Genomic DNA, 27,015 nt, shown 5'->3' with positions numbered 1-27,015 from the left:
GAAGAGTGCTATGCTTGTCATAATCATAGTAAGGCTGGGCAGCTTGAAAGCCATGAGAGATCTCGGTGATGCTTTCATTCGGAATTTTGTTCATTCCCATTACAATAGACTTTCACATAAATCAAGATTCCCGTTTTGGACAAAGAAAACTTAACTGAAGACGCGTGAGAAAAGATCTTAGGTTTTTAAAACATTTATCTCATTGAATGGAGAAATTAGAGTTTGAAATAAGAAACTCTATAAAAACTCTATAAAAAGCAGTTGTGTGGTTATATGGTTTCCAATTTTTATTATCAGTCATAAAAAGTTTTAAAAAATTGAACTGAAAAAATTAAGTATGTTGAAGGCATTCATTTTTTATTTTTTTATTTTAAGGAATGGTTTTAACTTTTCTAAATAGCTATATTTAGAACCTACTTTTTATTCAATGGCTGTTTGTGAAACCATCCAGCTATCCTTTTAGCATTTATGGCCAGACAGATCATGTAACCATCAAACCAAGAGAAGTAAAGGAGTATAGAGAAGAAAAGATAAATTCTCCATGGAGAAATTGACGTATTGCAAAGTCTTTAATGTTGTTTTATGAAATCTAAGTACTCTATTTTGTTTATTCGGTTCCCCTTAACAGTGTTTTCGTTACTGTCTATTTTTGTCATACCCTTGTGGTTATATCTCGGTGCTCCTTAATAGTGTTTCCCTTACAGTCTGTTTTCGTTTGATCCTCCTGGTTATATGGGTGAATTGTGAAATAGAACTGTAGGCTGTGTGTTTATTTTCATGAAAATGAAACTGAATCTGTAAGAAAGTGAATTGTGAAATAGAACTATAGGCTGTGTGTTGGTTTTCATGAAAGTGAAACTGAATCTGTAAGAACTGAAAATGTAAGAACTCTGATAAATGAAAACATAACTGTAAGAAGAATGTGTTGTAATTGATATAACTAACCTGAATATATTGGCCACTGTTTTGTGATGTTGTCTTCAAGTTTACTTAATAGTTTGAAAGCATAAGATGCAACTTCAACAGTGGGTGGACTTCTTTTATAGTTTTTGGCACTTGAATTTAATTAGTGGACATGGATTGCAATGGCTTCATTTTGAATGTGTGGTTTGGATTTAATTTGATGTGATGTAATGGTTGGGAATTGATTATTTGTTGATCCATGTGCTTTGATTTGTTTTAATGAGAAATGGAGTTGGGTGTCATTTATTGCAGTTATTGGATTTGGGTGTCATTTATTGAACAAAGTGGGTTTAAATGTTATTGGGTTGCGTGTCATTTATTGAACATAGGGGGTTTAGTTGTTGAACAACACAACAGTTATCGCTGACATACATTCCCTTTTATTATGTGCAGGTATGGATATTTATTTGGGATACAGAGCTTCAGTTCTGATGAGTGGGGGTTGAAGTGACTACTACTTTGTACTTTTGGAATAGACCATTTTGGAAGCATTTATGGTTTTAGCTGTTTTCTAGTTGGGTCAATATGGTTTGCACTCTTAGGTATTAAGATACTATTTATGGATAGTTGTGAGCCCAATCAATGTATGGGGAAATTTTGGACATAAATTATTACTTATTTATACTTAATGTTATTTATCTTTGTTTAAATATTGGTTGCAAAAGTCTCAATTTATGGTGGTTTGGTGGGACCAATACCATATCAATCACTGGTCGTGCACAACATTAGAAATCTCTCCCCTATAAACTTTTTTGATTAAAAAAGCACAGCATGACTTAGGTCGAAATCAAATCATCCCATGAGCTGTTTACTTCTTAAAGTCAAGAGACCCGTACCTTATATTTGGAAAAACTTGAAATGTGTATAATCATCTCCCATGTGTTCGTGGGTTTGGCTAGGCGCGGGCTAGAAGGGCTCCACACAACACCGCGGTGCCTTGCAGCCGGGAAAAGACGTATCGAGACAAAGCACTACAACTGACTAGAAGCTTCTAACGCATGGAACCAGCTGCTTATGATCTGCCAGAGTTCCTCGCTTCATAAATATTTACCCAGTGATGCGAAACAGATAGATACCCATTGTGTTTTTAAAATCTTGCAGTCGCAACTCTCGTCCATTCTCCTGACTGTGATCTTTGTTTGGTTTTTCAGTGGATTATACAATTTCTGCATGGCAATGGCAATGGCAATTGCACAGTCTGCAGTGGCGGTACACGCCATGAATGCGAGAATAATGTATCATGTGGCCCCCCTTGTTAAAGCTCCTCTCATGGATTTGTTGACAATTCACCCAAATTCCCCTTCCCGCAAAAGCTCAAATTCCTTCTCTTCAAGGAGAATGGGCAGCACAATAGTAAAGCGGACGCCTCTTAAAGGTAACCTGGATCCTAATTAACTTGACTTGTCATAAGTATTTATTTCTAGGCGTTATTCTTTAATGGTTCTGTCACACGGATTATTCTTTGTCATAAGAAGTGTTTGGTTATTCTATCTAGTCTTATTATGGACGGCCCATTGCTTTCTTCTCACTAACTTGACTTGTCGTAAGTATTTATTTCTAGGCGTTATTCTTTAATGGTTCTGTCATACGGATTATTCTTTGTCATAAGAAGTGTTTGGTTATTCTATCTAGTCTTATTGTGGACGGACCATTGCTTTCTTCTCACTAATTGTTTTAGTGTTTTAATTACGATCACTTTAGTATTTTACATTGGCCTCTTTCTTTTTTTCCATTTCTTTATGATCTTTTTGTCTTTTAATCTTGTTCTTCGGATTCTTCTATGTTTAGTTTCCTTGTTTATCAAGCATCATTTACTGCATTGCCCTTTGCAGATTGGTTTTCGTTTTTTCTATTGTTGTTTCTTTTGAAAGCCTGGGAAGTTGCTTTTCTTTTTAATAGTTACCTTTTTCTTCTCGAATCTGGTTTACTCTTTCCTTCCTTAGTTTATCTTATTCCTCTACTTTCGGTTCCTCTAGTTTAATGTCTGGCCTTCCTTAGCTAACTCGGTTTCCTTTTTTCCCCCTTCCTGTAACGTTTGAGGTCCTTTTTCTTGAGCCAGGTTGGAGGGTTTTTTTTAACGTGTGGGACATATTTGTAACACAAGTTTGTGGCTCAAGGTCATCCAAGTTTATGGTTAGCTTTGTTAGAAGTCCTTTTCTGATATCCATTTTTACACAGATTCTAGCGTAAATAACCTGTACCATCTTCTGGAATAAAATTGTAAGACAAGAATTTTCCCGAAGAGAAACTGAAAGATTTGAAGCCTTACTCAAATTGGTATAGCCTTGATAGCTTTAATTTCTTGGTTGAATTTTGGGTGCCAGCACTTCATGCAGAGCACCGTTCTGCTCCATATATTCTGACAAATAACCATTTTGTTAAGCTCTTAGAAGAGGATGGAGTTGTTAATATTAATAAGTAGAAAGATGCTCATGAGAGATGTTCTTAAGGGAAATAAAACTGAATGTCGCTTTTCTATATGAAGTGAAACCATCTGGCGTTGAACATATGCTGGAAAGGCACCTTTTGATCCACCGAGCATTCCCAGGAGAGTGGTAGGGTAATGCTGGCTGTGGTTCCATGCTAGCAGGCTAGCAAGCATGCCCGATATATCGTGGGAAAGACCATTCACATCGTTGTTTAGGCTACATTTCTACTCATTGGTAGGGTGTTTGGAATTTGATATATATGTGTGTGTAGCCAATCCAGCTTATGACATGATCATGTTGTGGCATAGGCTTGTCTCATCCTTGTTGTCTGCTAAGTGCGTTTTAGGAGAAGACTTAAATATGGTTTGATGTGAAGGAGTTTGGGAAGGAGGGAAATTTCAGACTATATAAATCCGAGAGGGCAGCTTGGAGCAGATGTGAAGTTGTTTTGTAGGATTTTGGTCTCAATTTTTAAAAAAGGAACGCCATGATTATGGGGGTTGGTTCATATGATGTTATAAGAGATGGAGGCAAGAGCATATCCAAGCCAAATTGGATAGATTTTATAGAACTAGAGATGGTGTGTTTTGCAAGTACATGAGGTAGATTGGTTGATGTTTAGATGTGGGCTCTTGGTTAGGATCATTTTGATATTCCGATAGTTTCATTTCTTTCTATTGGCCCCACCACACAATGATGTTCAAGGGAGTACCATTTGAACTCATTGTCTCATCTAGGTTTTGGGGATTTTAGAATCATGGTTTCCAATTGTGAAATCTAGTTGGGTTCCCTTAGGGAGATTAGGGTTGGATTATTTTGTGGAAAGTTGTATTTCTAAGAAATGTTAATGTTATTTGCACTTGGGGTAGAATGGTTTCATGTAGAAAAAAGTTCAAGGTAAAACGAGCTTACCATGATCTCGAGTGGAGCACGTTGCTAAATGAGGATATTCATAACACTGAGATCTAGGTAGAGGTTGTAAAGTTTGAATACTTCAATCATTGTAAAAAGGGTTGTAAGCAATGACTGAAAGAAAAGAGGCTCACTTGGATTAGATGGAGGAGGGAGATATACCCTCAAAGTTCTACTTTAACTTTTTGAAAAAGAACAACTCATTTGAAAATATCTTTGGGGTTCCAAAAATTGAGTGGGGCATTGGTGGAGAATTATTATGAAATTAGAAACATGTTGGTTATATGCTTTCAAGATATCTTTGCTCCAAACTCTTGTTCAAACTAGGCGTTGGATGACAAAAGTGAGTGTAGGAGGGTTCTCCACCAAATTGACTACTTAATAAATAAATTTCAATAAGGATGCTTTTTTGGCATGTTCTAGAATGAAAAATGACAAATCACTTGGGGTGGATGACCTTCCTTGCGAATGTTACAAAGTTATATGGAATACTATTGGAAATTGTTTATATAGGATGGCTTGAGAAGTGTTTAGGGAGGCTAGGCTTTTTAGAATTCCTTAACTAAGGGATGATCAAGGTTATTCCCAAGATTGCCATTGGAGATTTTATCAATGGTTGGTATCCCATTACCCATTTGCATGATTCAGAGAAGATCATTGTTGAATTTTGGGCCTTGAGACTTCAAAAGATTGTGGCCAAGATGGCTAGATCTGGCCAATGTGTTAAAATTGGCAACTAGGGCCAAACTCCACATGGGTCATCTTATTTATGATAGCTGATATTTTTATTAGATTCCTCTTTCGGAGAAGTGTAGGATTGATCTAAAGATCCTCTGATTCTAAACATGTACAAGTGAAGATATGAATTTATTTATATTATGGACAAATTGTCAAGGTCGGCCAGCGAGCAAAACACGGACACAAGCCCCCAATTCATCCTCAACGTTGCATATAAAAAGGAGACCTCAAGTCATTTTCACCATCATCTCATCACACATATCTCTCTCTCCTCTTGTGATTGGGCACACTATCCAAGGCAATCTTCTCTCTCTCCACACGTGTGAACTAGGGTTTTTGTTTGCTGCGTTGACCAACGTTGACCAAGTTGTTGGGAGGCTATTTGACTGCGTTGACCTGTTTTGACTTCAGTTTGGGTGAGGAATCTCTGTCTAAGTAGGCCGCAATTCTGGGCACAAAAATCGAGGAGGTTTGACCAACGTTGATTGTGGTTAGGGCTGACCGCAGGTTGATTGTTTGACCAGACTTTGATTGGGCAGAATTTCACTGTTTTGAGGGCTGTTTCATCTTGTTGTTTGGAGGTTGAAGTTGACTGAAGTTGACCGAATCTTTGAGGGTCAAATCTGCCTTGTTGACCAATGTTGACTTTTTTGGTTAGGGCTCTTTTGCTGCTGTTATAAATTATCAGAATTTGTAAATTGTACTATCTCTCTCTACTGAACTATTGAAGACTAAAAGAAGATTTGATCAAGGGTTTCCCCACATTGGGGTTTGTCCCTGGTTGGTGCCACATCTTGTGTCCTCTTGTCTTGGCTTGTCTTCTACTGTTTATGTTTATGTTCTATCAACATTTTACTTACATGTTTATGTGATTGCTAAACTGAAATTGATATTGGGCTCATAAAGAAATTGAAGTAAAATTGCTCTAAAGCATAGAACATACCATAGAACATACCATTGTTGCCTAAAATTAACATGGAATCAAAGCTGAGGTGAAGACAAAGCCCAAGCAAGAGTGAAAGAGCAATTACCAAAGACAATTGGACAAGGACAAAAGACTCAATGGGTTCCTCATCCTACTTCCCGGCTGAAGACAAGCTCAATGATAAATCCGACTATCATGGATGGAAGATGTCCCTTGATTTGACCTTGGAAGAGAAGGAAGTGGTGGAATATGTGTAGGGTAAAATCCCAGAGCCTCCTTCAAATGCACCGGTTGCTGCGAAGACCAAGTACAATAAGGCTGAAGTCAAAGCGAAGAAGATTATCAGGGATTCCATTGACAAGCATCTGATGGCCTATATCTCCAAATTGAAGACCTCCAAGGAGATATACGATAGGTTGGTCGGCATGTTCAAGGTTAGTAATGCTAAACAAATTCTGTTTCTCAATAATAAGTTGAAGGATATTAAGAAGGGCAAGAACGAGGACATTCAATCCTATTTCTTGAGGATTACTGAGATCAAGAATGATCTAGTCTCGATTGGAGAAGTCATTCCTGACAGGGAACTTATTCTCACCACTCTTGGAGGACTCCCACCTGAGTGGTATGTATTTAGAACCACTATACTCAACAATGATCGAATTCTAGGGTTTGAAGAATTGGTGTTGAGATGCATTCAAGAAGAAACAAGAATGACGGAGCAAGAAATGCCTTCTAATAGAAGCAACCCCACTGCGTTGTCCGCTCATGCCAAAAGGAGGAATAATGCAGGGTCAAAAGGTCGTTTCCATGGAAATCCTGGATCTAAGGGAGGAAGGAAGGGCAAGTGCTTTGATTGCAATAATAATGGCCATTGTGCAAGGGAGTGTCTTAATAAAAGGGATACACCTCGAGACGATGACTATCATAACAACTCTAGGGGCAACTTCAACAACAACAACAACGATAAAAGGAATGACAGGTCCAATGGCAAAGGAAAAAGGAATGCGGGACAAGGAAATGGTCGACCCTCCAAGAAATCAAGAAACTCCAGGTATGATGAATCCAATGTTGTTAACAATATTAAAAAAGAGTACTATTTTATATCGACCCTCTCCATTGCCTCTCCTCCGGATACTTTGGGAAATTGGTTGATTGATAGTGATGCCTCAAGGCACTTCACCGGATACAAGGAAGCCCTCTCTAATTTGATAGAAAAGGAGACAAACTTGGAGATCATCATTGGAGACGATGCCACCTATCTTGTGAAGGGAGTAGGGAATGTTACTCTTCAATTGAATCAAGGTAACACTATTCATTTGCAAGAAGTACTATATGTACCTGATCTCAAGAAGAACCTGGTGTCCATTTCAACAATGGAAGGTAAAGGTTTCAAGGTGGCTTTTATCGATGGAAAGGTACATGTTTGGAAAAGAAATTTCAAGGATGCTTTTACTCTTGGGTTCAGGATTAACAATTTGTATCAAGTTGGAGGAAATCCATTGGGAGCCATGTCTTGCAACACATCTCTACAATCTGAACTATGGCACCGGAGGTTCGCCCATCTTCATTATAAGGCCCTACCTGATGTGAGACAGATGGTGACAGGTATGCTCGAGTTCAAAGTAGAGCATGAAGGTATATGTTCGAGATGTGCTGAAGGAAAACTTACAAGGGGACCATTCCCCTCAAGTAATAGCAAGACCACAGACATATTGCAATTGATCCACTCCGACATATCTAGTATGATGCGTGTAAACTCCTTGGGAGGATACTTATACTATATCACCTTTGTGGATGATTATTCTCGCAAGACCTGGATCTACTTATTGAAGAAGAAGGATGAAGTGTTCACTTGGTTCTGACATTTCAAAACCTTGATCGAAAACCAATTCGGGAAGAAAATCAAGATATTGAGGACTAATAAGGGGACTGAGTATGAATCCAATGAATTCCAAGATTATTGCAGAGAAGCTAGCATTAAGAGGGAGACTACAACGCCATACACTCCCGAGCAGAATGGTGTGGCTGAAAGGAAGAGTTGCTCTATTGTAGAAGTTGTTCGTGCCATGCTTCATGATCAAAGGACTTTCGAAATTTCTATGGGGTGAAACTGCAAATACCGCTGTGTATGTTCAAAACCGATGCCCTCATCAAGCATTGGACTCCTAGACTCCCGAAGAAATGTTCATTGGTAAGAAACTCGATGTCTCTCATTTTAGAATTTTTGAAAGTCCCGTATACTTTTATGTGCCGAAAGAGAAAAGAAACAAATTGGGTGCATCTGGGAAGAAATGAATCTTTGTGGGCTATAGTGAAAATTCTAAAGGATATAGAATTTATGTGGCTGGTCAAAAGGAAGTTGAGATAAGTCATGATGTCACCTTCGACGAAGATATGGCCCTGGGGAAGATCAACAACCTTCCTATCCTAAGGAAGGACAAAGAAGGTGACACAGGAAATTAGGGTGAAAAAGAGGATGAATCGATGTCTGATGTTGATGAACCTATGGATCCTATTGATCCACTCCCTCATGAGCCTTCCTCCTCCAAGAGGAGACCCTCATGGCTTAGGGAGACTCTCGAAGATGCTGAGAGGCACATTGCACCAAGGGGGACTTTCCGTGAAAGCAAGAAGCTGAACAGGTACCAAGGATATTTGACCGCCATGAGCACTATCATTCAAAATGAGCCTTCATCATTCGAAGAAGCCGTGAAGCAACAAGTATGAAAGGATGCTATGAATGAATAATATGAGTCAATTATGAAGAATGATGTCTGAGATGTGGTCCCTAGATCCCTGGACAAATTGGTTGTCACTTCTAAGTGGCTCTACAAAATCAAGCATGGAGGTGATGGAAGTGCAGAAAAGTTCAAGGCTCACTTTGTTGCTCGAGGCTTTTCTCAAAAGGAAGGTGTAGATTACGTTGAGATATTTGCACCTGTTGCCTGATACACCACAATTTGCTCAATCATAGCCCTTGTTGCCTCGCAAGGATGGAACCTACATCAGATGGATGTCAAGACCGCTTTTTTGCATGGTTCAATCAAAGAGGAAGTCTATGTGGAACAACCTGAGGGGTTTGAAGTTCATGATCGAGAATCTCATGTATGCAGGTTGAAGAAAGCTCTCTATGGATTGAAGCAAGCACTTCGAGCTTGGTATGAGAGGATCGATAGCTATTTGATGAAGCTGGGATTCACTAGAAGTGAAGCCGATCTGAACCTTTACTTTAGGGTTGAAAATGATAAACCTCTCATTCTGGTACTTTATGTGGACGACCTCTTTTTGATAGGTGCAGACCCTCTTATTCACAAATGTAAGAGGGAGTTGGCTTCTAAATTCGAGATGAAGGACCTAGGACCGATGCACTATTTCTTAGGGTTGGAGGTCTGGCAAAAGCCAGGTGAAATTTTCCTCTCTCAAGGAAAATATGTTGTGAAGATATTGGAAAGATTTGGGATGATGGATTGCAAGCCTATGACTACTCCGATGGAACTTAACTTTAAGAAGTTATGTGGTAGTGCTGTTGGACTTGAATTGGGAAATGCTTCTGAGTATCGTCAACTCTAGGAGCACTGATGTTCTTGGTGAACTCTTGTTCGGACATATGTTTTGCAGTTAACACATTGAGCCAATACGTGGTTGAGCCTCATCATATACATTGGATTTCCACCAAGAATCTTCCGAGATATCTTTGGGTACAATCACTCATGGATAAATGTCCTAATGAGCCATAATATAGAGACATAGTCATATGTTACAGTCACATGGTTGGCCTGGTGTGGTCATATGGATTAAAAGACCAGGATTGCAGGCATGAATAATGGCTCCATGGTTGACCCCCATGAACCTTGAGACTACATGAATGAATATATATATATATACACAAGTCATTGGTTCTAATAAGATATGGATAACACGTGAAAAAACACATTTGGTGCTCTATGATTGGTGTGATTAGTTTTGGTTTCGAATCCTATGGAATGTGTCTCGTTGTGTACAAGACTGTGCTCCGTGGATGGCTCCAAATCTTCAACTATGGGTATTCTTTGTAGGTTCAATTAGTCACGCAATCGATTTCTCAATGATATGAAGATCAATGGCTCTGTGGTGAAAACGTATTGACAAAAGCTCGTGGTTAAAATGATAATTTCAAGTTCATCGCTTGCATACAGTCTTAGTTATCAAACCATACAGTGAAGTGTTGATTTTTTATGTGACATGGTTCCACTCAGATTGGAGCCTACTCTGGATCATGCTGCGAGTGCGGTTTTTGGTTGAGGCGTAACCATGAGTGGAGTTGGATCGCAGGATTGGGTTCCGCCCCCTTTTGGAGTTAGTTCATTGGTGTGATAACAAAATGACCTTATTTAGTTGGCATCATTCAAAACACCGCATAGTGCAACAGTAATGGACTTGTATCATACAACAGAGGTGACTGGTTCGAATCTGGTAGTTCATGAGGTCAAAAATTAATTTTTATTTACCCCCACAACTTACATTTTGTCGAGGTCAGAGTACATTTTGTAGGATTGTTGAGAAAATGTCATTCTTTTAGAAGGCACCCTGAAAGGGCCTTTTTGTCGAATAGTTAATCTTTTATATGGTTTTTGGGGTCATTTTGAACCTAAATTGAATTCCAGAAAAGGGAGATGGCCAGATTTTTATTGTGATCAATCCAGAGGTTATGAAGAGTCATGAAGATGCATGTTTGATGTTAGGAAGCCACATTATGTGTTTTGGAATGCTTCAGGGGTTTGTGAACATGTTGCGGGCTTATGAACAAGTGTTGTACACATGACCAAAACAAGTTCCAGGAAAGATGAGATGTGACCGAATTGATGAACAAGTTGTTGTAGGTTGATCTTGAAATCATGACAGTATCGATATGAATAGATTTATGACAGGTCAATTGTTTTGATGCTTGTGGATAAAGTCTGAAAATTGTGAAACGCGGTCCACTGGTTTGCGACAGAGGTGGGTGCCTCAATCAGGTTGTTTCCTACAACATGTTGGTGCTTGCATCGTTTCGAGGTTGGTGTTTCAATCAGGTTGTAGTCTAAAGCAAGTTGGCGCTTGCGTTTTCAGGGGATAGATGTCTCCTTTTGGTTGGTGCTAGCAAACATTGTAAATTGAAGATTGAAGACAAGAAGATATGTGGTTTTCCCCTGTAAGGGTTTCCATGTAAAAGCTGGTGTTCTCATGTGTTGATGTGATGATTGTTACTTCATGAACTGTTTTATTCATTGTTATGATGCATGTTACTTTATGATACATTGCTATATTGATGAAAAAATGGTTTTGAATTGTTAAATTGGCCATTACACTGATTTGCCCCCCCCCCCCCTCTCAGTGTAATCTTTAGTTTAATAATTGGTATCAGAGCCAGGTTCCTTCAGGAATAGTTAACTACTGGAAGGAAGATCAAAGGAGCTATGGCCAATAAATGGAAGAGTAAGAAGAAGATGTCTTAGAAGAAGAAAGGCTATGATTATGCAAGCAATACATCAAATCCCAAAGAAGAGATCTTCTTCATGGTCATGAATGCCGAAAACGGTCAAAAAGAGGAATCATGCACTACTTATTGCTTCAATTGTTGTAATGAAGGCCATTATACTTTCATGTGTCCATGTCTTATTATAGATAATGAAGATGATGTTCCTCATCAAATTGAGGTTAGCTACACAAAGGAAGAAGTTGAAGAAAAACTTGATAATACAAAAGGAAAGTTTGAAATGGAATTAGTCACCGGTTTGAAGCTTCAATTAGAAGATACAAGAAAAGCTAGAGTTGCTTTGATGGATTGGTTATAAAGTCGTGAAGAGGAACATATGGTGTTGAGAAAGGTAATGTCACAAGGATCTGTTCAAACAAGTTCACTTCCACTCTAGATGAAATAAGGAGTCTCATAATTCTGAATAAAGAGCAAAAGCAGTTGTTGAAAAAGTATGAAAAGCAAGATCAAGAAGAAGCAATTTCGAAAATTCATCTAGAAGAAGCAAGGATGGTGGAAGAAATGTGGCAAAGCAAATTGAAGGAAAAAGATCATTGTGAATCTTTAGAAGTTGAGAATATCTCTTTGAGAGATAAGCTAGAAAAAATCAACAATCAGACGATGAATGAAAGAAAAGGGCAGTAGGAACTCATTATAATGCTACTTCTCTAAAAGCACAATTGGAAGAATCTAAAAGGAATGATGATGCCTTGGTGAATCAATTGAAAGAAAAGATGCAAGACTTTGAAGAGAAGAATCACAAACTTATCAAAGCAAAAGAAGAAGTTGGACGCTTAAAGATTGAAGTGAAAGAAGTAGGAAAGAGAGAAGAGATTTTGACAAGTCATCTTAAGGAAAGATTTGAGGACTTGAACAAAATTGAAGTAGAATTTGGTCAACAAGAAAGAAAATTTGAAGAAGAAATCATCTCCTTGAAATCCCAACTTGAAGAAGCAAAAAGAATGAAAGAAGTAATGAAGATCTAGATGATGAAGAAAGAAGAAGAATGTGAGGAGCTTGAAGAAGAAGTTGTTTCATTGAGGGTTGAAGTTGACAAGCTCAACAAGAACTTGAAGACCTCGCAACTATTGGATGACATTCTTAGTTGTCAGAGATCACCATGCGAAAAAACAGGTCTTGGTTACACAGGATAGTCTCCATGCAAAGAAGACTCAAGCTCCAAGTTTCCAAATGTTAAATTTGAATAAAAGTCCGAAGACAAAGTTGGCATTCTTCAAAAGCCAAATCACAGTGAAGGTTAGAAGAAGATTGGAAGTGTTGCTACTCCAGGAAGTTATGCAGATGTTCCCATGAAGCCCCATCAGAAAGAAGACAACAATGTAATGAAGGACAAGCATTAGCAAAGGATCAAACCTCCTCCAAGGCAGAATATCTTCAGAAGATCTTCAAGGAAACCTTTCTCATCTAGGTATTAAAATATATTTTTTGTTATTGTTTGTAATGTATAAATTTCAGGCATAAGGTTAGGGATTGCAAAGGCTATGACAAAAATGATTATAATATTATTAGACCTCTAGAAGCAAGTTCGTACGCAGATAAGATCCAAATGGCTTTAATAGTAGAAAGTATATGTCAGTTGCTCCTTCATTTAAGTACAATGCAAAATGCTTTAAATGCCACAATCTTGGTCACATTGAATGAGAATGCAATATGAAAGGGTTACCTGAGCAAACTAGGGAAAACAATGTTTCTTCCAAGCAAGGAAAAAATCGCACCAGGGTTTGGAGAAGAAAACAGGTTGAGCCAACAAATGAACATATGAACTTGCCTTGAGTGCTTAAGGCATTGATATGATTTGTTGATTGGTTATGTGCTCTAATGTATAATCTGTGATTCTACTATTTGAAGTTCTATGTTCAAAGAGTATTCTGTCAAAGGTAAAATGTACGATATGCTTTGAAGAAGGATGCGGTATGTTATCACTCAAACTAGCAGGGGACCTAAAGGGGCAAATGCTAGACCAAGGGCAACAAATGAAGACTTAGCCCATTGTCACCTCAGCTAAGGCTCCCTATTATTTACAGACTTTCACCGATGGGAGGAGACTTGGTATATATGGAGTCACCAATGAAGGATATATCAACAAGTGGATATAGAGTGACCTAAATAATCCCTTTGCAGAAGAGGTTGAAGAATAGAACTTGCTTGCTTTCTAAGCAAGCTACAATGTCTTCTAGGAGAAGGATGGGAGGATTTGAGGGTTAGGGTTAGGGAATATGACTTGTGAAAGAGTTTCCCAATCCCTAAAATCCTTATTGAAATTTGTATCCCAGATGGTTCTTAAAGAGTTGTCTTTTCAAAGGAATGGGACCACACAGGACCAAGGGGATCCAACCTAGTTTAGGAGGTAAGAGTTTAGCAACCAATGGTATTCTTAACCCAGACAAGGAAGGGGAAATGATCAAAGACATGATTTTCACTTGAAGGTGTTGATTTGATCTTATGAGGCACTAGCCTTGGGGTTACCAGGGCAAAGTTTGATCTCAGAGCCAGGGCTTGGCTTTTCTCACAACTCCACCGTCAGAATGGCTTCAAAATTGGAGGAGGCCTTGAGGAGACACCAACGCAGGGGATGCTAGGAGATCAAACTTTTTGGAGGGCTATTTTGTCGGGAAAATGATGCCCTAGTTGACCCAACTTGGCTAGACCTAGGAAAAGGTGAAAAATAATTGATTTTGGGTGACCACTTCTTGGTAGATCAATGCCTTAGTCTTGGGAGAATGGAGTCTATGATAAATATGAGTGAGGACTTTGTTTCTTAGTCAAGGAGGCCCTAAGATTACCTCTCTAGCCTTCGAGCGCAAAGGGAAGCAACCTTACAACTTTTATACTTCGACTTGCAAAAGGAGATGGCTTATCAAGATGAATTCGTTGTTAGAATTATCCCTAGGAAATTTCATTCAAATTACATGGCCCATACATTGAGAGATGCTATATAGAGAAAAAATTCCACAATTTAAGCAGTAAATGCATGCAACAATTAGCCCTAAAAATAGCCAAAATCCCAATCCGATGTATATGACAAAGTAAAAACAAGAATAGAATTAAAAGCATGTACTTACATGTAATAGAACATATCCAACCATCCACAATTTGACAATAAAGAACCTCCAAGATAAGATAAACCAAATCCACACATCAAAATTCATCCATAAAGCTCCAATTCATCCTCCAAGAAAAAGTGTGAAATTCTCAAGAGAGAAAAGAGATCCAATCCAAGTGATGATGAGGAAATGAACTCATTTCACTTGTATTTATACACATGAGGAGTTCGAATTAGTCTCCTTGACCTACATAAGTCCCAAAAATAAAATAATGTGCTAATATTCTAACTTTTGGTGACAAGCTCACCAAATTAGCTCACAAATGAAAGAATATGCCTCTTAAGAGGTCAAATGATAAATAATACATGTCATAGAGCCCTCTAAGAGGCCTCATGAGGTCCATGGGTGCCATAATGAAGAGTAAGACCCTCAAAAGTGATGGACAAGGGGTTGGCTTATCAAGATGAATTCATTGTTAGAATTATCCCTAGGAAATTTCATTTAAATTACATGGCCCATACATTGAGAGATGCTATATAGAGACAAAATTCCACAATTTAAGCAGTAAATGCATGCAACAATTAGCCTTAAAAACAGTGAAAATCCCAATCCAATGTATATGACAAAGTAAAAACAAGAATAACATTAAAAACATGTACTTACATGTAATAGAACAGATCCAACTAGCCACAATTTGACAATAGAGAAGCTCCAATATAAGATAAACCAAATCCACATCAAAATTCATCCATAAAGTTCCAATTCATTCTCCAAGAAACAATGTGAAATTCTTAAGAGAGAAAAGAGATCCAATCCAAGTGATGATGAGAAAATGAACTCATCTCACTTGTATTTATACACTAATGAGGAGTTCGAATTAGTCTCCTTGGTCTACATAAGCCCCAAAAATAAAATAATGTGCTAATATTCTAACTTTTGGTGACAAGCCTGCAAAACTAGCTCACCAATGAAAGAATATGCCTCTTAAGAGGTCAAATGATGAATAATACATGTCGTAGAGCCCTCTAAGAGGCTTGATGAGGTCCATGGGTGTCATAATGAAGAGTAGGACCTTCAAAAGTGATGGAGATGGGGTTGCCCCCTTGTTCTCCCAACAATAAACCTGTGTTGTTCCCAATGGGTGTGGGGGCACAATAATAACCTCATGGGTCAAAAATGCCTGTAGATCGTCTGCAAGGGCTTTGATGATGGTGTAGGGGATGCCACATCATCCTACAAGTCCTGGGTCAGCTGCCAAGTGCATGGTACATCTGTGGGGCTGACTGGGCAAAGGTGAACTAGGTGCATTTTTTTCGTTCAATGGGAGTATCTTGAGCATCTCTGACCATCCTCGGGGATCCATGGAGTGTTGTCTACTGCTGTGGAGGCCCATGGCTCTGAACACACACCCTACATATGCCAATGTAGCCCTATGGAGGATTAGGACCCCGTATAGGGAGATCATAACTAAGATGGAGACCATCTGCAATCTTGCATAAGATCAAATGCGTCCCCTAGCCTTCCAGTGCAACAAATTGTTAGAGGAATCGAGTAAATGAGCTTACCAACCATGGACCACAGGTGGGAACTTTATAATGGCCTGCCCTTCGATAATGGGCTTCAGGATGTGCCGATGTCTCCTAAACTCGAAATGGGGTTAACCAAGTATCTTATTAGGTGCTTTCTACTTCTAAAGTGGATAATATATTCAAGGTACATCCTTCAAAAGGTGGTGGTATGTGACATATAGGTGAATGAAGTAGGGGATGAGAAGGGGCAACCCTGGGCCCCATGCTAGGGTACAGTGGTAGCTAATAAAAGGGAAGCCCACAGTTGGGTTTATAATGCAGACGAGGGAGCAATCGTGGTACACGAGGTGCCCCGACCTTGATTTTTCTACCTTTCTTTATATGCCTTTTGCCTTTTTATGATTTTCTTTGATTAATTGCTCGGGGCTCAAGGGGTAAGAGTATGATGCATAAGATATAGTTGTGAGTACCCCCCTTTAATGGTAGGGCGGTTCATTGCCCACCGGGGTTGGGACAATCATGGGTTCCTATATGATGAGGGAGGTTCATGGAACCTGTAGGAACTAGGGTGATGGCCATGATGATGGGGTAGAGCTCAAGTATTGGCTTTTGCCCATGTGCTAAATGTGTTTGACCCAACCATCTTTTGCATTTTGTGGTACACTTTCCTGTTGAATGTGGCCAAATATGCTTTTAGCTCTCTTTTTAGCTGCATCAACCTTCGGGGCATCATTTCAGCCCTGACCAAAGGTGAGGGCAAGGGGAATAAGCGAGTTAATCGATGTGGACCTAGTGGAGGAATGTGGACCTAGGTGGGAGAAATGATGAATGGGGTAATAATGAGTGGAAAGGGGGTAATATAAGCAGATAAGGGAGCGGGACCACGCAACCAAAATCAGGGTTTCCCGTGAAATACCATCCCTAAAGCCAAATGGTTAGTGAAAGAGATCCCACGGGACTAGAATCCAAGGTTAATATCCAAATGGGGTCTAGGGGACAGGAGCACAAACCTAGTCTCTTCTTTCCACCGAATCCCCCCATTAATCCATGCCCAGAAGTGTCCATGATAAGCAAACTAGAATACTCAATTACCAAATGACAAGGTATACCTTTAGGTTCAGGAGGCCCACCTTCCAACAGACGATCATGGCAGATGGGTGAGGGATCACATGGCTGGCTCAGGGGGTAGAGAAATGGCACAATGAGCTAGCTGGTGGCTGCTGGCTGAGGACCATCGTGGAGAAAAATTTCTCCTAGGGATATCACCCACAAAATGGTGGGTAACACGACCATGACTTATTTTTCCAACAGGATTTGAATTCATAAGAAAGATTGGAAGGTTGATCTCCCAGAAGGAGATCAACCTAGATAAGCATGACGAGGATAGTGCCAAGGATGCTCTGAATGTGGATGATGTGAAACTTGAGTTTGAAGAAAGGAAGAGAATGGACTCCAAGTGTGAAGGAGAAAAAGGGGATGAACCAAGGCGGGATGATCACTACCAGGGAAGCAGCCATTGAAAGAAGAGATTAGGTTGACCAAGAAAATCATGTTGCAAGGGAGTATGACCATTTGACAGGGTAGATGAGCAGACTTGGACACTTGCATCTATCAAGGTTTTGTATAGGTCCTTTGGAGGTGATATCTCATGCTTGATGTTTCCCAACCTACTCACAAGAAGTGTATGATGGCAGCTGTATGACAACAGGTATGTAGAAAGCTGATGCACAGGGGGGGCATGTCCACCATTTGCACAAGCTATAAAATGGGCAACACTTGATCTAGCATCTCAGGGATAGATATTGACACTTTTAGCCAATCAAGATGAGTTGTCGAAGATACAAAAGGGAGATATACACAACATAAAGCCTTTGTAAGAAGAGAGGTTATTGACATGGGAAGATTCACATGGCAGGAAGCATGTTGTTAGGAGGAGACTTCATTTACAAAAGATCAGGGCCATAGGAAAGTTCAAGAAGAGAGAAAACGTACATTGAAAGTAGGCATTGAAGTCGTACGAGGGCTTTTGAAATAAAGCAAACATTAAAGGAGAGAAAGCAGGATCAAGCAGGAAGAATCTTCACAACCATTCAGGGAGAGCCCCCAACAACATGTGAAGGGGAGTTTGGTCCATTGCCATTAATGACTATCAATGTCTGGTGGTGTTGCCATCAATGACAAAGGGGGAGATTATTGCTCATAGTGTTGTCATTGATGTCAAAGGGGATGCCTAAGAAAGCGTCAAGGTCATTCACGAATTAGAGGAAGCAGTATGATAGTTTGATCACTTGCATGCCCTCATCAAGTGAAGTCAAAGTAGTTTGAAGTTTATTGACTTTTTGTCTAAGTTATGATGCATAATGAGCCATAATATAGAGACATAGTCATATGTTATGATCACATGGTCAGCCTGGTGTGGTCATATGGGTTAAAACTCCAGGATTGTAGGCGTGAACAATGCTAGTTTTTGGTAGCATCGGAAGTGCTCTAGCCTTGAAAATTGGTGGAGAGGCTAAGGCACATGAGTTCTAAAGAGCCCAGAAACCGTTTGGTGAAATTCCATCTGGATTGTATTTATTTAAAATAATTAATGTTTTTAATGGAGTTCCTAAGTCTAAACTTAGGGAAATTAAAATATTAATGGGTATTAATCAAAATATGGGTGAGAACGATCTAGAAGGCAAATCAAGTCATATTTTAATCTTAGCTGTTTATTAGAGACTTAATCTCGACCATTGAAGACTCAACATGAAACGTATAAAATGGAGGCTTGGGGTTCATTTGGAAACACACACAGAGAGATTGAGGAAATCGATTTTCTGAGGGGAGAAGTTCTCAGGAGGAAAATCGATTGGGGAGATCTTGCAGCTGAGGGGCACAGAGAATCCGGGAGGACTTTTTGGAAAATACAGAACAAAGAGGCGGAGAGAGCTTGCAGAGAGGCAGCGTAGTAGCCGGGAGAGCTGACGTAGAAAAGTTGCATGTCACACAAAAGTCGGGAACTGCCAGAACTGCTGGGAACTGCTGGAATAACTAGAAGAGCTGACGCAAAGGGCAAAGAATATGATGTAGGGCTGACATAGAGCCAACGCAAAATTAGCTGGGGTTAGCCAGTCTTGTGCCGGATCGGCTCGAATTCTTCCGTGTGAAGTGAAGTATTTTCTCTGTAAAGGATTGCTAGATGAGTATCCTAGAGTTTTATTCAGATATTTCTCCTGCATAATAATAAACCCTCAGAACTGCTACATTGTTTTCCCACATTGGGTTTTTCCGGGGACTATTGTGTCCAAAAATAAGTGTGTCCTATGTATCTTGTTCTTTGCTATGTTTTTTGTTTCATGAGATCAAATATTTAATTAGTGTAGGCTGCAGAAGTAATTTGCTTCAGTATTCATAAGAATAACTTGATGAATGTAATTTAAAAATCAAGTAGGTGAAGTAGATTCAGATTCGCGGTAGTAGGGTTCCTAGAGTCTAGGGATTTTCACATGGTATCAGAGCATTGATTTTGAAACAGAAAGAGCAGATCAAGTGCTGAGCAGAGAGGCTGAAAGTTTACTTGGCAGCAATTCGAATTTGCGCAGTCCTTGCTGGAAGTAGATCCGAGGAAATCTCTCTCTGAGTGAGACGACAAAGAGTACGATTTCCGGTTCGTGAGTTTGCAGAGGCAAAGGGAGTGACGTAGAGCCTCAACGCAGTGCTTGAAGGGCGCAGTTTCTGCCGGGGCAGTATTCTGTCGGAAAAGAGCAAAGACACATAGAAGGGGAATTTTATCCTCAAAGAACTTTCCACCAGAAAGTTCAAATTTCTCACTTGTTGAGCAACTGAGCAATGACTAGAGGAGTCAGTTCGACAGTTGGGTGAGATGGCATCGCATGGGCTCAAAGATCATGACAGGTTGGATGGAGCCTCTATGTCATATGGAAAACCAAAATCTTAGATGTTTTGGAGGAATATGATCTTGAGGCCTACGTCAAAAGTGTTGCAGTTGTTCTTGCCGACAACAATCAAAAGAAGAAGTACAAGGCCGAGCAGGGGAAGGCAAAGAGGTTCATTCTCGATGGAGTTCGAGATCATGTGGTCTCACACTTGCAGGGCAAGGATACAACCCGAGAGATGTGGGAAGCCTTGTCTTCTCTGTATGAAGGCTATTCCGAACAACGGAAGATGTATTTGGAGCAGAAGTTGCAACGGACCTTGATGCAAAAAGGAGAAGGGGTTATCCTCTATCTTCAATGTCTTCAGGACACTAGAGACCAATTTGCTGTAGTGGGGTCCACTCCTCAGCCAATCGCGATGGTGAGGATAGCCCTGAATGGAGTCTCAGATGAATGGCAAGTTTTCGTCCAAATCATATTGGGCAGAGAAAAACTACCTTCATGGGAGGAGATGTGGCCGACTCTTCAACAAGAAGAGTTAAGGAGGGACCTAGTGAAGGTCAACCTCAATGGCAGCAGTCAGAGTGGCACAAAGGCGAAGGAGGGGGAGGAGAGCGAAACTTTAGCATTGAAGGGACAACAAAAGCCAAAGCGAAAGAAGGACATTTCGAAGGTGAAATGTTTCAGTTGTGGCGATATGGGCCACTATGCATCCCAGTGTCCTTTGAAGAAAAAGGATAAGGATGAGAAACATGATCCTAAGGCCACTTTAGCAAAGTTTGACGAGGATGAGTTTGCCATGAGTGCCCACGCATCTCCAGGAGGGAGATCGGGTGATATTGAGCTGTAGTTGGGAGGACTACATGTGGGCAGGATCCTTGAGGAGTCCACCTCTTGGATCAATTCCTTGCTATGGGAGCCCAAGATTCAACTGTAGAGAGATGGACTTAGTGTCAAATAATGCAGTGGAGTGTTTGGAGGACAGATGTAGTAGCTTGGGACCAGAGACTAATGAACGCAGAGCAAGGTTGGCAGTAGTGCAGAAGTCAGCAGTAGCGCAGAAGATTCAGGGGGTCAGAGACTAGTAGCAGTCAGATTCCAACATTCATTGTATTATGTTGAACACAGTTAAGTTCAGTTAATTTTGGATGTTTTTTTCAGTTGCTTCTCTCAGCAACTGAGTTGTAGTACGGATGCAATGTTAGCAGTGGTAGTGCTAGCAGCATAACAGATGCAACATTTGAGAGGGAGTTGTAGTACAGATGCAGCAGTGGCAGTGGTAGTGTCATGGGCAACATTACAGTAGCAGCAACAACAGTGCAGAAGGGGGTGCTTCAAAAACAGAACAACATGCAGGTGGACATTGTTGCTAGAGCACTTTCCAGCATCAGAAGTGCTCTAGCCTTGAAAATTGGTGGAGAGGCTAAGGCACATGAGTTCTAAAGAACCTAGAAACCGTTTGGTGAAATTCCACCTGGATTGTATTTTATTAAAATGATTAAGATTTTTAATGGAGTTCCTAAGTCTAAACTTAGGGAAATTAAAATATTAATGTGTACTAATCAAAATATGGGTGAGAACGATCTAGAAGGCAGATTAAGTCATATTTTAGTCTTAGCCGTTGATTAGAGACTTAATCTCGACTGTTGAAGACTTAACAGGAAAAGTATAAAATGGAGGCTTGGGGTTCATTTGGTAACACACACAGAGAGATTGAGGAAATCGATTTTCTGAGGGGAGAAGTTCTCAGGAGGAAAATCGATTGGGGAGATCTCGTAGCTGAGGGGCAGAGAGAATTTGGAGGACTTTTCGGAAAATACAGAACAAAGAGGTGGAGAGAGCTTGCAGAGAGGTAGCGCATTAGCTGGGAGAGCTGATGCAAAAAAGTTGCTTGTCACGCAGAATCCAGAATTGTCGGAACAATCGGAACTGCTGGGAACTGTGGGAACAACCGGGACAGCTAACGCAGAGGGTAGAGAAGGTGACACAGGGCTGACGCAGGGTTGACGCAGAGCCAATGCAAAAATAACCGGGGTTAGCCAGTCTTGTGCCGGATCAGTCAGAATTCTGCCGGGTGAAGTGAGGTAAAACTCACTCAGATTTTCTGCCAATATTTTTTCTGTAAAGGATTGCTAGATGAGCATCCTAGAGTTGTATTCAGATATTTCTCCTGCATAATAATAAACCCTCAGAACTGTTGCACCGGTTTTTCTCACATTGGGTTTTTTCGGGGACTATTGTGTCCAAAAATAAGTGTGTCCTATGTATCTTGTTCTTTGCTCTCTTTTCTGTTTCATGAGATCAAATATTTAATTAGTGTAGGTTGCAGAAGTAATTTGCTTCAGTATTCAGAAAAATAACTTGATGAATGTAATTTAAAATCCAAGTAGGTGAAGTAGATTCAGATTTGCTGCAGTAGGGTCTCCTAGAGTCTAGAAATTTTCACAAACAATGGCTCCATGGTCGGCAGACCACACGAACAAATACACACACACACACAAATGGGATCTAGATAAGGTGTTTTGTTCATCATTTGGCTCCGCCTTAGTCGAAGGTTGTATTGCATGAAGACAAGATCATTTAACCGTTTTTGTTCCAAACGGTTTCTCTTCTTCGTGTGTATGCGCTCAAAAACAGACCAATTGCGCTCACAACCTGAAGCACTGCCAGTTTGGTTGAGGACTCTAATTGCAAACTTTTGTAATTGAGGACATTGGTTGCCAAATGACTCCCACCAATGTGCTGCAAAGTAAAAGACATTAATTAGTAACTTAGTTCATTTCATTACTTATTTACAAATTACAAGTATTTATAAAATTTGAATTGTAAATTTGTAAACAATTTAACTTGAAAACAGAAAGAAATTGGAATTGCTTACTTGGTTGATCCACATCTCTTGCCATCTTTGCCAAGTTTTTTCCAAAGGTACCAACGGCCATACTGAAAAGAGTAAGCTGTTTATTTCTTTCCAACTGGTTTGCATGGATAGGGACCATGCGCTCCAAACAATCAATCAATCCAGCTCTAACCTCCCCATCCTACAGATCTCCTAGCTGAGCTTTATAATGATACTTTGGGTTCAAAAAATACCCAGCTGCATGTATAAGATGATGGACTTGATTGTTCTATCTGTTATCAATGATCTCCCATATATGGCCATATTTAGCTAACCTATCCTTGTAAGCTGCCCGTATCTGCTCCTTTGCCTGATCCATAGCCTCATAAATGTAGCACATGGCCAATTTTTCCCCATCCACCATCCTTAGCACCTTAACAAGGGGCTTGGTAATTTTCACAAGCTTTGCAGACCTTTTCCAAAAATAATTGTCAAACACTTTCTTTTTGGTGTCTTTGCCATCTTGTCTATGAGCCCACCGAGATTCAGTCCAATCATTAGAAGAAAACATTTTCTGCAGGTTTTTCTGTTGAGCATTGAGACATTGCAACATGAGGAAGTGAGTTGCAAATATCGTAATTGTAGGCCTAACAAGCTCTTTGCCCCCAGTGTTTTTCCTCATTAGGCTCAATACCCATGAGTGGTTGCAAATGTCTTTTGTAATGCACTTGGCATGCTCTACAATGTTTTTTACCCACTCAACTTTGCCTATGTACTCAAGCATGAGGTCTATGCAATGTGCAACTCATGAAGTTCAATATATGGTCCTATATTTGGACTCAAGCATCTTTCCAGCAAGAACATAGTTTGAGGCATTATCTATGATGACCTGCACATCATTCTGCTCCCCCACTTCTTGAATAATGTCATCCAAAAGCTCAAATAGAAGGGTTGCATCCTTCACCTTATCATATGCATCAACTGATCTCAAAAACATGGTTCCTTGAGGGCAAGAAACAAGGAAACTAATGATAGTGCGGTTCTTTCCATCGGTCCATCCATCTGTCATGATGGAACAACTTGTTTTGAGCCATGAATCTCTATACTCAGCCAAATACTCAACAATGGAAGAAATCTCTTTTTGGAAAAGAGCTCCCTTCAAGTCACGCATACTAGGGCCTTTGAAGCTATAACAGAGTCCCACATAGCTTGGTAATAAGGTGAGTGAGCAACATTAAATGGGATATCTGCATCATACCACCATCTAGCAATGTATTGATAAGAAGTTTCTTTGCATTGTTTTTTCCAATGTTGATCCAAAGTGGGTTGACAAATTGGCTGGGAGGAAGTGGGATTAATAGAGGCAATGGTGGTAGAGGATGAGAAATAACTCTGGATGTTTGTTCTCTTTGTTCCTTTTGATTGTTGGCCAAGAGAAGGAGGAACATAGTGAAAGGGGTCATTGGTGGAAGGGATAGAAGAGGAGTCTTGAATCTCATAATCATCATACCCACTCTCTTTCATGACTTCTAATAATTCCCTCTTCCTTGCAATTTCATCTTGGATGGCCTTCTCCCTAGTCTTATTCTCCTCAAACTTTTCAAACTTGGAAAGGTATTCTGGCCTAACAAGACCTAACACTTCATTCGGTGCTTCACATGGCTTTACTTGGCCTCTTATCCCAGCCAAGTGTTGTTTCAATATGAGAATACACCCACCTTCAATAGATTTATGGCAAAATTTGCATATCATTTTTCCATCAATCAAATCACAATGAGCCCATGCATTGTCCTTGGCTTTTGGAGCTATGTTGGCTTGAAATAATTAAAATTTGCAAAGAAATTTGCCATTTAAAAAAAATTGCAGCCAAGAAAAATGGAAAACCAAATCTAAATTTAGGAAAAAAAATGCACATTGTAGCCTACAAAATTTGATAACATACAACGCATAATTTTTTTTAATACATGGACAACAGTGAAATGAGGAATTTTTCAAGTGAAAATCCTTGCCTGGAAATGCAAACTAGCTTCCTTAGCCTCCTCTTGAAGATGCCAACTCTACTGACAACTCCAAACTATCTTCAAAATAGTTCCAACTGCAACTCCAACTCCAAGCCTCCAAGATGACTACTCTAGCAAAAACTCAACACTCTCCAAACTCCCAATCAAACTCACAAAAACTCCAAATGAGATGTGTGAGACAAATGAGAGGGGTAAGTTCCTTTTAAAGGCTTGGAGAGGGTGTTTTTGGACAGAAACAACCCTTATTTTCCCTCCAAAGCACACTGGAACCTTCCTAAACGGTGCTGTGTGGGTCCGCTGCGGCCTTGGTAGTGAACCGACTGGTTGGACCATAAATTGACCGGTTAGGATCTTTTTTTTCTGAAATTTGGGCAAAGAGGAGGCTTGAACCGAGTTTTTGTGCCAGTTTGACCCGGTCGGCCAATGAACCGGCCGGTTTCATCGGTTTCTGGTTCAAACCAGCCAATTTTTAAAACACTGGTCCCAATGCATGATTCCTTAGAGTTTGTTTTCATTTTCAGTGGTTATCTCTTTTATTGCTTTACTTAGCATGATTTTGCTTGTAGTTGTCGACATTTACTTTTCTGCAATTAGTTTTTTCTACAACATGTTTAATGAGTTTTTGTATGCAACACTATAGGATTAGAACCATTGAAGTCTCAAGACCTAATAAGCTACATAAATAAAACCACATGAACATTGTCTGTCGGTAATGAAAGATTGTGGTTTGAAACATGATAAGCATTAGAATCCCACAGTCCAATGACAAGTTATAATCCTTAGTGATTGGTTCTTTCTAGTGTTAATTGTTAGCATAGCTTAGAATAGGCTCTAATCATGCATTTTTTGTGCTTGCATCTCTAAGTCTTATGATCTTGAATTCGATAATTAAATGTTGGAATTAGAATACATATAATTCCACCAACATTTTTGGCGTTGTTGTCGGGGAGGTGCTAAAGGGATTAGAGCATAGTTGTTTTCATAAGTTTTTTGTGTGATCTAGTTACAGGGACAACTTGGGGGCGGAGATAAAACAGTAAGACGAGAGGTAAGAACCTGCGCATCCACTTTGGTGGGGTTGCTCCAAAGCCTCGTTGTTTCCTTCTTTTTCTTTGCAAGTGTGTTTTCTTTTAGATTGATTCATGAAAAGAAGAGAAGCCTAACTTGTGTGAACAGATAACTTGGTGACAATAGGGTCTTAGTAGCATGGTGGCGCTTCGAGTACATGATTGGTTTGTTGCATTTATTTTAAGTGTGTTTTCTTCTTATTTCTTTAGGAGTTTTAATAAGAATTTCATACACTAATCCATGTGCAGGACAGGGATTAGGAACTGACAAAGCAATATTTGAGGATGATCAAGAGTTTGAAAGAACCCTCTCAAATCTTAGCAACAAGAGTTTGAAAGAACCCTCTCAAATCTTAGCAACAACTGGGATTTCTGCTTCTAAGGAAGAACAAATCTTGACAACAGTCAAAAACTTATCTGCCTCCCCAGAAGTGATAGAAGAACAACAAGTCCATGAACCACATTCACAAGAAGATCTTCACCCTTGCAAAATTGTCGAGGAAACTGAAGAATCATGGACCACATCCAATGGAGAGAAACCATTAGAACCTGAGATTGAAGAATTTTTGACATGCCTATCTGTGGATCCTCTGACCACACAAGAGGATAATCATCTAATGCTAGATCTGCATGGTACGATAAAGGAGGATATGCTAAATGAGCCAAATAAAGAGGTAAACCAAGAGCATTTTGATTTTGTTGAAAGTTGGTTTCAAGCAATTATAAGGCCATACCACTCCTTCATTCTTCATTACTTCTTGACATCATCATTAAAACAATTGGTTCTTCATACTTAGGTATGCATTGAAGATTATATTTTAAACTTGAGTATGAATGCATTTTTATACCTATTACGCATATGGTTACATTGGAAATACTCATATACTTGAGGAGAGGAATTTCTTTTTCTCAAGTAGAGTAGGATAATAAATAAATAAATAAATAAATGTTGCATATAATAGTTAGTTTAGTTCTAAAAATATAGTGCAACATCTTTCTCATTTTTTTGTATGAGTGGGAATGTGTGTTTACAGTGTTGGACCTGCCAACATTTAGGGGATCTCCTCGATAAGATGTCCCAACTAGACCTGAAACTATTTGGAGTAGGAGTCCCAATAGTGGGTGGTAGTGTAATGCCTTAACCGCGGTAACGCACAG

General features: G+C 39.7%; 1 protein-coding gene across 1 annotated transcript in view; it reads left to right on the top strand.

The window, feature by feature from the left end:
• Positions 1 to 1,929: 1,929 nt before the first annotated feature.
• LOC149180075 (cell wall integrity/stress response component) overlaps positions 1,930 to 27,015 on the top strand; it is a 90,907-nt gene continuing 65,821 nt past the window's right edge. Inside the window, exon 1 of the mRNA XM_089415886.1 lies at positions 1,930 to 2,338. Coding sequence (XP_089272012.1) covers positions 1,978 to 2,338 — 361 coding nt within the window. The 5' untranslated portion in view covers positions 1,930 to 1,977. The remainder of the gene's footprint in view (positions 2,339 to 27,015) is intronic.

This window comes from Pinus tabuliformis, chromosome 3_2, assembly GCF_031772625.1.
Source record: "Pinus tabuliformis cultivar Carrire ecotype Pingquan chromosome 3_2, CPIR1, whole genome shotgun sequence".
NCBI classification, from domain to species: domain Eukaryota; kingdom Viridiplantae; phylum Streptophyta; class Pinopsida; order Pinales; family Pinaceae; genus Pinus; species Pinus tabuliformis.
This window is presented reverse-complemented; position numbering and strand designations above follow the sequence as displayed.